Source organism: Moschus berezovskii, chromosome 23 (genome assembly GCF_049115385.1).
Source record: "Moschus berezovskii isolate FMDL1 chromosome 23, NW_MosBer_1.0, whole genome shotgun sequence".
Taxonomy (NCBI): Eukaryota; Metazoa; Chordata; class Mammalia; order Artiodactyla; family Moschidae; genus Moschus; species Moschus berezovskii.
Window position 1 is genome coordinate 22,050,766 of NC_142482.1, and position 14,144 is coordinate 22,064,909.

At 40.5% G+C, this 14,144-nt stretch overlaps 1 protein-coding gene across 4 annotated transcripts in view; it reads left to right on the top strand.

Annotated features, from left to right (window-relative positions):
• Positions 1-14,144, top strand: part of MAPK14 (mitogen-activated protein kinase 14) — an 83,002-nt gene that overhangs the window by 38,645 nt on the left and 30,213 nt on the right. For all 4 annotated transcript variants that reach the window (XM_055407280.2, XM_055407281.2, XM_055407282.2 and 1 more), the window contains one exon: positions 4,110-4,168. In XM_055407280.2, the coding sequence (XP_055263255.1) occupies positions 4,110-4,168 (59 nt within the window). The remainder of the gene's footprint in view (positions 1-4,109; positions 4,169-14,144) is intronic.

Genomic DNA, 14,144 nt, shown 5'->3' on the forward strand with positions numbered 1-14,144 from the left:
CATGCCAAAGAATGTTCAAACTGCTGTACCATTGTGCTCATTTCACATGCTGGCAAATTAATGCTCAAAATCCTTCAAGTAGACTTTAGCAGTATATGAATCAAGAACTTCCAGATGTACAAGCTGGATTTAGAAAAGGCAGAGGAACCAGAGATCAAGTTACCAGCATCCATTGGATCATAGAAAAAGCAAGGGGATTCCAGAAAAACGTCTGCTTCATTGATTACGCTAAAGCCTTTGACTGTGTGGATCACAACAAGCTCTGGAAAATTCTTAAAGAAATGGGAGTACTAAACCACCTTACCTGTTTTCTGAGAAACCTGTATGCAGGTCAAGAAACAACAGTTAGAACTGGACATGGAGCAGTGGACTGGTTCAAAATTGGGAAAGGAGTACGTCAAGGCTGTATATTGTCACCCTGCTTATTTAACTTATATGCAGAGTACATCATGAGGAACGCTGGGCTGGAAGAAGCACAAGCTGGAATCAAGATTGCTGGGAGAAATATCAATAACCTCAGATATGCAAATGATACACCACTCTAATGACACAAAACGAAGAGGAACTAAAGAGCCTCTTGATTAGGGTGAAAGAGGAGAGTGAAAAAGCTGGCTTAAAACTCAGCTTTCAAAAAACCAAGATCATGGCGTCTAGTCCCATCACTTCATGGCAAATAGTTGTGGAAAAGTGGGAACAGTGTCAGATTTTATTTTCTTAGGCTCCAAAATCACTGCAGATGGTGACTGCAGCCATGAAATTAAAATACACTTGCTCATTAGACAAACCTAGACAGCATATTAAAAAGCAGAGACATAACTGCAGACAAAGATTTGTATCGTCAAAGCTATGATTTTTCCCATAGTCATATATAAGGGTGTGAGTCTAGTTGCTAAGTTGTGTCTGACTGTTCTGCGACCCCATAGACTGCAGCCCATCAGGCTCCTCTGTCCATCGGATTTCCTGGGCAAGAATGCTGGAGTGGGTTCCCATTTCTTCTCCAGGGGATCTTCCTGACCCAGGAATCGAACCTGCATCTCCTGCATAGGAGGTCAGATTCTTTACCACTGAACCACCAGGAAAGCCCACAATGAGTATGAGAGTTGGACCGTAAAGAAGGCTGAGTATTGAACAGTGATGGTTTTAGTTGTTCCACGGTATGTGGGATCTTGCTGGATCAGGGATCAAACCCATGTTTCTGGCATTGGCAGGTGGATTTTTTTATCACTGAGCCACCAGGGAAACTGGATTGAAAAATAATTGAGGACATGAAAATAGTCACATGTTAAGTGACAAGGCAGGGTATAGAATTATGCATAGTATTACTCCAGTTTAATTTATGTACATCAGAAAAATCGAAGTATCTCAAAATATTAGTGTTAGTGATAATGGATAGTACTATTGTAGATAATTTTGGTTTTCTTATGTACGGTTGTGTGAATAAGTAGATGATTGATAACTGCCTTTCCTTTGGAAAAAGATGCAAAGACTTTCCAGGGCCTTTTTTTAGTTTATTTCCCTTTTGGGTTCAGTCTGTAATTGAAATTAGTTTTAAAAATTGGTATTTGGTTGAATGGCATAACTTTCTGATTAGAAGTGCTCTTTTTCATGATACTATTTTGAGTGTTAGTATATTTTACTTTTCAGTTCAGTTCAGTTCAGTTGCTCAGTCATGTCCGACTCTTTGCAACCCCATGAATCACAGCACGCCAGGCCTCCCTGTCCATCACCAACTCCCGGAGTTCACTCAAACTCATGTCCACAGAGTCGGTGATGCCATCCAGCCATCTCATTCTCTGTTGTCCCTGTCTCCTCCTGCCCCCAATCCCTCCCAGCATCAGAGTCTTTTCCAGTGAGTCAACTCGTCACATGAGGTGGCCAAAGTATTACAGTTTCAGCTTTAGCATCAGTCCTTCCAATGAACACCCAGGATTGATCTCCTTTAGAATGGACTGGTTGGATCTCCTTGCAGTCCAAGGGACTCTCAAGAGTCTTCTCCAACACCACAGTTCAAAAGCATCAATTCTTCAGCGATCAGCTTTCTTCACAGTCCAACTCTCACATCCATACATGACCACAGGAAAAACCATAGCCTTGACTGGACAGACCTTTGTTGGCAAAGTAATGTCTCTGCTTTTTAATATGCTATCTAGGTTGGTCATAACTTACCTTCCAAGGAGCAAGCGTCTTTTAATTTCATGGCTACAGTCAGCATCTGCATTGATTTTGGAGCCCAAAAAAATAAAGTCTGACACTGTTTCCACTGTTTCCCTATCTATTTCCCATGAAGTGATGGGACCAGATGCCATGATCTTTGTTTTCTGAATGTTGAGCTTCAAGCGAACCTTTTCACTGTTCTCTTTCACTTTCATCAAGAGGCTTCTTAGTTCCTCTTCTCTTTCTGCCATAAGGGTGGCGTCATCTGCATATCTATTTTACCTTTAGAGGTGTTTATTTAGCTTGGTTGGTTAGAGCAGCATGCTGAGGAGTCTGCAGTTATGGGTCAGTTTTCATGAAGGCCATTTAGCTTTTGTTTGTTTCACTTCCAGATACTCTTAAATCTTGCTGGGCACATTACACATGAATTATGTGCCTTGCTTGCCTTCTTAGTGCCTAGCTTTGTAGAAATGAGTTGTCTTGGTTTCAGGAGGAACTGGGGAAGAGGGGTATGGTAAATGTGGATTGAGTGAGTGAAAGTCACTCAGTTGTGTCCGACTCTGCGACCCCATGGACTATATAGTCCTTGGAATTCTCCAGGCCAGAATACCAGAGTGGGTAGCCGTTGCCTTCTCCAGGAGATCTTCCCAACCCAGGGATCGAACACAGGTCTCCTGCATTGCAGGCGGATTCTTTACCTACTGAGCTACCAGGGAAGCCCAAGAATACTGGGGTGGGTAGCCTGTTCCTTCTCCAGTGGATTAATCAGGATAAATCCATGACCAGAAAAACTGCTCAAAGACAGTGGGTTACTGAGTATTAAGTAGCTCTTTGTTTTATCTTTGTGTAAAGTTAGCTTTTTTTTCCTTCCATTTTTATAGTCTGATCTAAATACCTGATACTGATTAAGGGAATTACCTTGGGACTTCTGGTGGTCCAGGAGTTAAGAATCTGCCTGTTAATGCAGAGGACATGGGTTTCATTCCTGATCGGGGAGGATTGCACATGCCATGAGGCAACTACACCCGTGCATCACAACTTCTGAGTCCTCGATCTGCAGCCCACGAGCCACAGCTGCAGTTTGAGAGCTCGAGGGCTTTTTGCTCCGCAACAGGAGAAGCCGCTGCAGGGAGAAGCCCACGTACTGCCATGAAGAGTAGCCCCCACTTGCTGCAACTGGAGAAAGCCCACCTTCAGCGATGAAGACCCAGTGCAGCCAAAGTAAATAAATTAATTTAAAATATATATATTTATTTATTTGTCTGCATTGGGCCTTAGTTGAGGCAGGGTCTTCACTGAGGCATGCGGGATCTTTTGCTATGGCTCCAGGGCTCAGGTGCCCCACAGCATGTGGGATCTTAGTTTCCCAAGCAGGGAACAAACCCGAGTCCCCTGCATTGGAAGGCAGATTCTTAACCACTGGACCATCAGGGAAGTCCCAATAAATAAATTTTTTAAAAATAAAAAAATGATCTTAATATTAAGAATGTTATGAGAACAGTACCAAGAATATACTGAGAGGATATATTGGGGCTTTAAAATGTCAGTTTTGAAGATTATATGGTAATTTTTATTGAATAATATTTTAAAAAGAAAAATGATACTATAGCAACAGGTATAAAAGCACAACTTTTTCCTGTTAGTCGTTAAACTATTAGTGCATGTGTAAGCTGAGTCCTAAATCTTTTTGCTTCCTGATAAGCTGATGGCTATATGTGACTAAATTCTAAAGACATGAAGATTTTAATGGTTTATTATGAAAAGTGGTGTTTGACAAGTAAGAAGCAAAAGCATAATTTGGGTAAAAAATGAATTGGAGTCATTAAGTATGTGAGGATGTGACGTTATTGAACTAGGAGCAGGATTTAATAGGAATTGTTTCCTATTAAAATGACTGAGGCCTGATGGATAAGTTCAGTATTTATTTACTGTTTAATTTTTATGTTTTGTTACAGGTGATTGGTCTGTTGGATGTTTTCACACCTGCAAGGTCTCTGGAGGAATTCAATGATGTGTGAGTAAATCTTTTGTGTTTGCCTTCCTCAGCTAGAGTTTGAAGATTACCAGCCCATTTTTACTCCTGAACCACTTTGCAGTATTTGATTTAGATTCTTTATTCCTGTCACCCAGCTCTTCTTGGGGATGAGAGATGGATACAGAAGAGTGTATTTGGGTGGTATATATTCGTATTTTCATCACCTCAGGCACGTTCTGCCCTATTTGGAGAGACAGTGGTGGGTTCTGGCAAGAGTTCCATGGAGAAGAGTATAGGGAGTTTTGAGCATGATTTTTATTCTCAAATCGTCTGTCCTAGCTTTTAAAAGGACATGTTTACATCAGAAAATGTAGTGGAGCCCCGTTCCATATGGTTTCTTCCATTTATTTTATCCTATGGGAAATACATGCTGATCTTTGAAATATTGGATTTCTGTTCAAGGACAAGGGGCCAGCCTCACGAGTTTAGGCAGCTGACAGATAGAGCTGATTGTCCCAGTTTTGTAACCATCTCTGTTGTTTTAGCCTGGGACACCTGGAAAGCAGGGCCTGAGATTCTCAGGAACCAGCAGTCAGGGTCTAGGGAAAATGAAACAGGGAAGGAGAGAAAGCTGCTCTGGGGATATGTTATTAAGTTGGTCACCATTGTGGGCAAATGGGATGAAAATTACCAAGGTCTTATAGAAAGCTGTATGGAACGCAGCTCAGATGGAGAGCATTTACTTACTGGCTCCTGACTCCACTGTCACGGGTGCCCTCACTTGGGGCAGTAATGCTCTCACATGCCCAGGTTGTACACGATAGATTCCAGAAGATGTTGTGGGAGTTGCACCTGTGTGAGTTCTCTATTGTTCCTTTCCCGAAATCTGAATTAGCATACCTCCCTCTGGTCCCCAGTTCACAGATACGCTATACCATGAGAGAGAAGGAACACCCTGAATTCAGAGTTACACATTTTGTCCTATTGAAATTTTGGTATTACTGGAAAGGATGACTGTTGTGAGAAGTTGCAGATCTTGGCTGCCCTTCCGCAGCCTCTACTCTCTGTTGACGCCAAGGATGAACTTAACTCCACCCATCCTGAGTTCAGTTTCTCCTTCCCTTATCCTAGGCCAAGTGCCCATTTCCCAGAGAGCAAGCTTGGCGGGTGGATGAGATATACTATGTTTGAGCTTGTGTGTTCCGTCTAATGAAAGGGGAAAAGAAATGTACTAAAAGAGAAGGAGGAAAGGTAAAAAAAATTTCCCACCACTTGAGGTTAGTTGGAATGTGATATGACTGAGAGTAGACGATGAGAAAAGGGGAGTCTGGTCTAAGTGCAAGAACTCCCACCCACATTAACCTTGATCCTGCTGATGTAAGTTTGAGACTCAAGCAAAGGTTGGGGGTGGTTGGAGATAATAACTAAGAACATCTGTGCTTCCTGAGCCCTGCTTGACATTACTATGGAGGCCTCCAAAGCCTCCTTACTGGATGGTACCCAGGCAGGGGCACGTGTGTTGCAAGTTGTTGAGTCCTGCTGTAGACTGTGCTTAGAAAAGAGAATATTGCAGTGCTGCTTTTTTTTTTAACATTAATTAATTTTTACTTTTTTGAGGAATTAATTTTTTAGAGCAGCTTTAGGTTTACAACAAAATTGAGAGCTTTCTCCATTATCAACATCACTCAACAAGAATGATACATGTGTATATATATATATATTTTTTTTTTTTTTACAAGGAATGAAGCTATTTGACACATCATAATTACCCAGAGTTCATAGTTTATTGTAGGAGTCACTCTTAGTATTGTACATTCTATGGATTTAGACAAATGTATAATGTCATACCATTATAATATGTTACAGTGTATTCTCATTGCCCTAGGAATGATGATTTTTTATATTCTACGTGTGGAAACATTGCTAAAGTATTAATAATATACTTGGAAAGCATTTGAATTAGGATTGAGCTCCAGCTCAAAATGTTAGGTGTGATGAAGATTGATTTTTTTTTTTAAGAAAGGAATTGATTAGTTGACCTGGGCTAATACTGTATTTTGCCTCTCTCAGGTACATGAAATTGAATTATGAGCCTGTTTTTCCTGTGCCAACAAGCATATAAGGCTTGTGTCTTTGAGAGGTTATCCATTGTAGGGCCTGTTGGCTCTTATCCGTTTGAAGGCCCATTGACTACAAGCATACCCATTGAACAGAAGTTGCATTTATTTCTTCATTCATTCAACAAATACTAAGCAGGAATCTATTCTTTCTACGTAACAGTAGCTAGGTTCTATTTACTTATTAATTTCCAGCTTTATTGAGATATAACTGACATACAACACTGTGTGATTTGGGTCACGATTCTTTATAAACAAGATCTTAGTTCACCTGTTGGGAGCAAATCTCAGTACTATGTGTTGAATACTTGCTGAGCAGAGTGTTAGAAAAGGGCTCAGTATAATCAGAAACACTGGTCTTTTCCCTGATGAAATAAAAATCTTGTTAGGGGAAATAAGTTAAAGACTCTTGGAACCAGTTTATCAGTTGCCTATAAGACCTTGGACAAGTCACTTTGCCTCTTTGGGTCCCAGTTAATGTCTGTGTAAAATGATGAAAATTGGGGTGGTTCAATTCTGAAGTATTTTCAACCCCAGAGAATCTCTGAAAATATAATGACGAACCTAAAGGATATCTTTTGGGAAATGTTTCATTGTTATCTTTTTATGATGTATGTATCACTGAGAAAAAAATTAGTGCTTTTTTAAGACTGTGGTTATTTCAGTGTTTTCCAGTCATTTCGGAATTTGCACAAGAGGTCAAACATCTTCATTGACAGTTGCAGAGTGTGCAGATTTAAATAATTTTAGAAAACTGGCATAACCTAGGCTCAGTGTTACGCAACACAATACCTGCACTTCCTAAACGCATTCAAATGCTCATTAAAATAGCATAAACAAAGACCCAGTATTCTGGCCAAATCAAACAGAATGAAGGTTCAAATGATTCTGCAGGCTGCCATGTTTAAAGCAGACAGTAATTTTGAGCAAGAATTTTCCTGTGCTACTTAAAATCTCTTTTTTGCATATTTATAGTTGGCTTTAAATCATGTGATATGTGTATTTGTCCCTGTACATTTCAGTTAGTACTTTTCATTTATCATGGACTTCAACTTTTTACTGAATTTTAAATTTCTAGTTAATTTAGGCACCCTACATACTTTCATCTGTAAGACTATATACTTTTGAGAAGGGAATAATAAATAGGTGGTGAGTTCTGATTGTTAGAAATGATGTTTAGTTATGGAATCTGATAGATAGACCTGGCATTTGGAAAATGTGGGGTTAGAAGGTGAGTCCACCAAGTTGTTCTTGACTGCCATGTGATGTGGTTGTACAGATTACAAAATTTTATAAGATACAGCTAGATATTTTTAATGATTAGATATCATTTGGACATTTCTGTTTGCTTCTTGATGGTAATATTGGCAGGAGGTGGCATGCATATGCCTTAGTGAAGTCATTCAGTTGTGTCCAACTCTTTATGACCCCATGGACTGTAGCCCGCCTGGCTCCTCCATCCATGGGATTTTCCAGGCAAGAATACTGGAGTGAGTTGCCATTTCCTTCTCCAAGGGATCTTCCTGACCCAGAGATCAAACCCGGGTCTCCCACATTGCAGCCAGACTCTTTACTGTCTGAGCCACAAGGGAAGCCCTGTACATGCCTTATGCATTCTGTAAATATTTACTTGCCAATAGAAATCCAGAATCTTGAAATAGCCAAGTCTTTACCTACTATTTTCTGCCATTTCCCCCCTTATTTTACGGCTTGCCATCCAGGGTTTGTTACTCCCCTTGTCACAGTTCCTTATCTGTGCTTGGTTTGTGAAAAGAGGTGTGGAAGTGAGATTTTCGATTCTACTGTGATTTAGCAGAAGACCTGTAACAGAGTCAGTCAGCAGCCATTGTTTTAGTGAAAGCCAATGCACAGATAATTACCTAGTTTATTTAGCCTTCCACTAACTAAAAATGATTGTTTAACCACTAGGTGTAGCTTTTTATATCAGTGTAAAAGTTGCTGATTGTACTGAATAGGTAAAGGACATTTTTAGATTTATATTTGAGTACTCATTCTCTCTTCTTTTCACAGCTATTTGTAAGGCCTCCTCAGACAGCCATTTTGCTTTTTTGCATTTCTTTTCCATGGGGATGGTCTTGGTCCCTGTCTCCTGTACAGTGTCACGAACCTCCATCCAGAGTTCATCAGGCACTCTATCTATCAGATCTAGTCCCTTAAATCTATTTCTCTCCTCCACTGTATAATCATAAGGGCTTTGATTTAGGTCATATCTGAATGGTCTAGTGGTTTTCCCTAATTTCTTCAATTTAAGTCTGAATTTGGCAATAAGGAGTTCATGATCTGAGCCACAGTCAGCTCCTGGTCTTGTTTTTGCTGACTATATAGAGCTTCTCCATCTTTGGCTGCAAAGAATATAATCAATCTGATTTCGGTGTTGACCATCTGGTGATGTCCATGTGTAGAGTCTTCTCTTGTGTTGTTGGAAGAGGGTGTTTGCTATGACCAGTGCGTTCTCTTGGCAAAACTTTATTAGCCTTTGCCCTGCTTCATTCTGTGCTCCAAGGCCAAATTTGCCTGTTACTCCAGGTGTTTCTTGACTTCCTACTTTTGCATTCCAGTCCCCTATAATGAAAAGGACATCTTTTTTGGGTGATAGTTCTAAAAGGTCTTGTAGGTGTTCATAGAACCGTTCAACTTCGGCTTCTTCAGCATTACTGGTTGGGGCATAGGCTTGGATTACTGTAATATTGAATGGTTTGCCTTGGAAACGAACAGAAATCATTCTGTCATTTTTAAGATTGCATCCAAGTACTGCATTTCGGACTCTTGTTGACCATGATGGCTACTCCATTTCTTCTAAGGGATTCCTGCCCACAGTAGTAGATATAATGGTCATCTGAGTTAAATTCACCCATTCCAGTCCATTTTAGTTCACTGTTTCCTAGAATGTCTACGTTCACTCTTGCCATCTCCTGTTTGACCACTTCCAGTTTGCCTTGATTCATGGACCTAACATTCCAGGTTCCTATGCAGTATTGCTCTTTACAGCATCGGACCTTGCTTCCAGCACCAGTCACATCCACAACTGGGTATTGGTTTCGCTTTGGCTCCATCTCTTCATTCTTTCTGGAGTTATTTCTCCACTGATCTCCAGTAGCATACTGGGCACCTACCGACCTGGGGAATTCCTCATTCAGTATCCTGTCATTTTGCCTTTTGATACTGTTCATGGGGTTCTCAAGGCAAGTATACTGAAGTGGTTTGCCATTCCCTTCTCCAGTGGGCCACATTCTGTCAGACCTCTCCACCATGACCCGCCTGTCTTGGGCACTCAATATGCCAGCAAATTTGGAAAACTCAGCAGTGGCCACAGGACTGGAAAAGGTCAGTCTTCATTCCAAGCCCAAAGAAAGGGAATGCCAGAGAATGCTCAAACTACCACACAGTTGCACTCATCTCACACGCTAGTAAAGTCATGCTCAATATCTCCAATCCAGGCTTCAACAATATGTGAACTGTGAACTTCCAGATGTTCAAGCAGGTTTTAGAAAAGGCAGAGGCACCAGAGATCAAATTGCCAACATCCGCTGGATCATGAAGAAAGCAAGAGAGTTCCAGAAAACCATCTATTTCTGCTTCATTGACTATGCCAAAGCCTTTGACTGTGTAGATCACAATAAACTGTGGAACATTCTGAAAGAGATGGGAATACCAGACCACCTGACCTGCCTCTTGAGAAACCTGTACGCAGGTCAGGAAGCAACAGTTAGAACTGGACATGGAACAACAGACTGGTTCCAAATAGGAAAAGGAGTATGTCAAGGTTGTATATTGTCACCCTGCTTATTTAACTTATATGCAGAGTACATCATGAGGAACGCTGGGCTGGAAGAAGCACAGGCTGGAATCAAGATTGCTGGGAGAAATATCAATAACCTCAGATATGCAGATGACACTACCCTTATGGCAGAAAGTGAAGAGGAACTCAAAAGCCTCTTGATGAAAGTGAAAGAGGAGAGTGAAAAGGTTGGTTTGAAGCTCAACATTCAGAAAACAAAGATCATGGCATCTGGTCCCATCACTTCATGGGAAATAGATGGGGAAACAGTGGAAACAGTGTCAGACTTTATTTTTTTGGGCTCCAAAATCACTGCGGATGCTGATTGCAGCCATGAAATTAAAAGATGCTTACTCCTTGGATGGAAGGTTATGACCAACCTGGATAGTATATTAAAAAGCAGAGACATTACTTTGCCAACAAAAGTCCGTCTAGTCAAGGCTATGGTTTTTCCAGTGGTCATGTATGGATGTGAGAGTTGGACTGTGAAGAAAGCTGATCACCGAAGAATTGATGCTTTTGAACTGTGGTGCTGGAGAAGACTCTTGAGAGTCCCTTGGACTGCAAGGAGATCCAACCAGTCCATTCTAGAGGAGATCAATCCTGGGTGTTCATTGGAAGGACTGATGCTAAAGCTGAAACTCCAATACTTTGGCCACCTCATGTGACGAGTTGACTCACTGGAAAAGACTCTGATGCTGGGAGGGATTGGGGGCGGGAGTAGAAGGGGACGACAGAGAATGAGGTGGCTGGATGGCATCACCGACTCGATGGACATGAGTTTGAGTGAACTCTGGGAGTTGGTGGTGGACAGGGAGTCCTGGCGTGCTGTGATTCATGGGGTCGCAAAGAGTCGGACACGATTGAGTGACTGAACTGAACTGAACTCATTCTCTGGAGAATGTAGCAAATAAAATAAACATGATCCTTGATGATAAATTGAGACTCTTGTTAATTGGAGAGAAGAGCAATTTAAATGACCAAACAAAATAGAGTGTGGTAGTTCTGAAAGATCCTTCATGATTTTTGCTCCTCTGCACTCTCTGACCTCATCCAGTACTTTGCCCACTCACTCTCTCCATTCCAGCCCTCTGGCTTCTCTATTCTTCCCTGAATACAGTCATCCACATTCTCAGTAGACCTTTGCCCAGGTTTCTAGTGTTGACTTGAAACACTCTCCCCACATATCCACGTGACTGGCTCCTTCATTTCCTTCAAGACTCTATGAAAGGTCATTTCATCAGAAGCTTTCTCCCCCCTCACCGTCCTAGCTGAAATACTATGCTGTCAGGGCCGACTCCTTATGCTACTTTGTTCTTAGCGAATTTTATCATCAGGTGTTTGTTCTTCTCTGTATTCTCCCTCTAGCTTGTAAGCTCTATTACTAGAGCAGGGAGTTTATTTTCTTTCTTGTTGAGTCTTTAGTAGTTATAAATTTTCTGAAGTTGAGAGAGATGAACTGAATTTTTTAATACCACAAATAAAATTGTACATATCTTAATTCTTTTGGGCTCTAACCACATTTTTATTGATCCGGAGCTCTATTATTTGGATGTTTGCTGACCCTTCTTGAATAGACACAATATCAAAACTAAAGGCCTTCAGTTGCATATGGTCTCATCAATAAGATGAAGCATAAATGCTTACCTACAATAACTTAAAGGACAAAGTCAAATTGGCCATGTCATAGCAGTGTACAGGGTATTAAGCGGTCTCAGACTATGAGAGAACCTTAGTGGAGGAAAACCTCTAAAGAAGGTAATAACTGTATTTGAAGAAACAGATGAGTAAGGATTGGGTGTAGAGCTTGAAATATATTCCAGATAGTCAAAGAAGGAAATGTATAAATTACACAGAAAAAGGAGATTTCTGTGAAATGGAGACAATTAAAGGAGAGGATAACCCTTAATATTTCCTTTGTAGTTGGATAAAAATTGTGTTACTAAATTCTGATTTTGTATGTGTATGTATGTGTGTAGCAGAGGTGAGTTGATTTCCTAATTTGGCTCATTGGCATTATCTGCTTGGAAATAGTGCTTTCCTCCATCACTGAAAGAAATTCCTAGCCCAGTGACTTGAACTTACAGAAATACTTATTCTTTGAAAATAGGTTGAGTGCTCAAGATAGATAATACAGGAACAGAAGCAATCTGGGAGAAAAATGAATGAGTTATCTGTATTGACAGTTATATTTGAAATTTATATCCTTATCAGAGAAGTCGGCTAAAATGAGCATAGAGAGTTGGTAAAGCATGTAGGTGTCGTCACGGACTCACCTTTGAAATCTAAACACATTATAGATCCTTTAAGAAAATACCGTTCCATTTTTGTCTGATACAATCAGTCAGATGCCCTCTTTTTCTCAGATTAGCTGTTGTAAAAAGGTAAAGCAGCTTCAAAGTCTGGCTTTTAGTTTGAGACCCTCAAGAAAACTTTCCCTAATTAATTGCTTCATAATGCTGGGTTGTAGCCCTCCCCTGTGTGTTCTCCAGCTCCTTGATGCCCCCTTTTATAGCTCTGATCATGCTCTATTACATGTGCATATATGCCTTCCTCCCATCTAAATTCTGTATCTTTTCCACTGTTGAACTCCCAGTGCTTGACAATAAGGATTTGTTGATGGAGCAGTTGAATGAATGAATAACCTTGTGCTTTTCAGTTTATGACTTGTTGGCAATCTAGTTGTCTGAATGCATGCCCAGTGCATTCTCTTTTGACTAACTTTTTTGTTTTATCCTGGAGTATAGACCATACGGTAACATTTTGAGTCTGGTTTGTTTGTTGCAGGTAATGTAGGGGGCACCTTTCAGTAATCTCCATTTCAAATGAGGAGAGTAGTTTGTTGTGAAATAAACTGGCTAAGCTGCCTACCTGGCTGCTGGTGCTCTTACCCTCACGTTAGAACAGTCTGGTCTGTTTACCAGATAAGATCTTTGGCTTGAGTATTTCATAAGATATGCCCTTGCCTGGTCTTACTAGTAATGCTATATGAGTTGTTCTGGGTCATTCAGTTCAGTGGTAATTGAGTGCCTGATATCTGCTAGACAGTGTTTTTAGGTACTTTAGATACTATGCAAACAAAAAAGAGCCCTGTCCTCCTTGAACATTGTGCAGATAGATGACGCAGTAAACAATGAGCTTGTAAAAGAGGAAATTAGATTGCATTTAGCAGGCAGTAATGCTGTGGACAAGAAGAAAAGTAGAACAGGGAAGAGGAATTACTGGGCATGTGAGGGCAGGGGAAGAGATGCAATTTTAAAAGGGATGGTAAGGATAGACCTCATTGAGAAGGTGAATTTTAAGGAAAAATTTGAAGAAGTACAAAAATTAGACTTGTATATATGTGGGAGAAGAGCATTCCAGGCAGAGGGAAGAGCCAGTGCAAAGGTCCTGAGGCAGAAAACTGCATGCTGTATTGGAGTTGCAGCAAGGGGACCTGCATGGCTGGAGTAAGGAGGCCAGAGTGGAGCTAGGTGAGAGCAGGGGAGAGAAGCAGATGAAGACGGGAGAAAGATTATTGGGAACAAGATCCTGGTTCACGTATGGGTTTATCTGCCGCTGAAAGGAATTTTGTCTTTAAGTGAAAGAGAAGCCTTTTGAGAAGAGTGAGATGATCTATTTTTCATTTTTATAGAATCACTCTGTCTGCTGTTTTCATCCAAGAATCATTGGATGTATTTCAGAAGCATGTCATTACAAATTGTCGATCCTTGTGATTATTTTAAATACTTTGTTTTTAATATGGATATGCTTCTTTCCCTTTCTGATAATTTCTTTGTCAAATAGGGATGACAGAAGTAGAAATGCCAAACTATAGATTTTTTTTCTATATAGGTTCTTTCTGATTGTATTATGCTTTAAAGGCGGGTGAGTGGGGGCTGTAGGGTAGGAGTCTTGGCAGTTGTATGTTTTCCAAGAAGTGATTAATAAATGAAGCTCTGAAAGGGGTGCTGTCTAGAGTACTGAAAACCACTTATTGTAGAGTTTTGCCTTTTTATTGTTACAGTGCATTTTACTTTGAGAAATGATCATTTATGCTTTTTATAGTTTAAGTTTAAAGGAGACCATCTTCCCAAGAAAAGTAGCAAACAGAATTTGT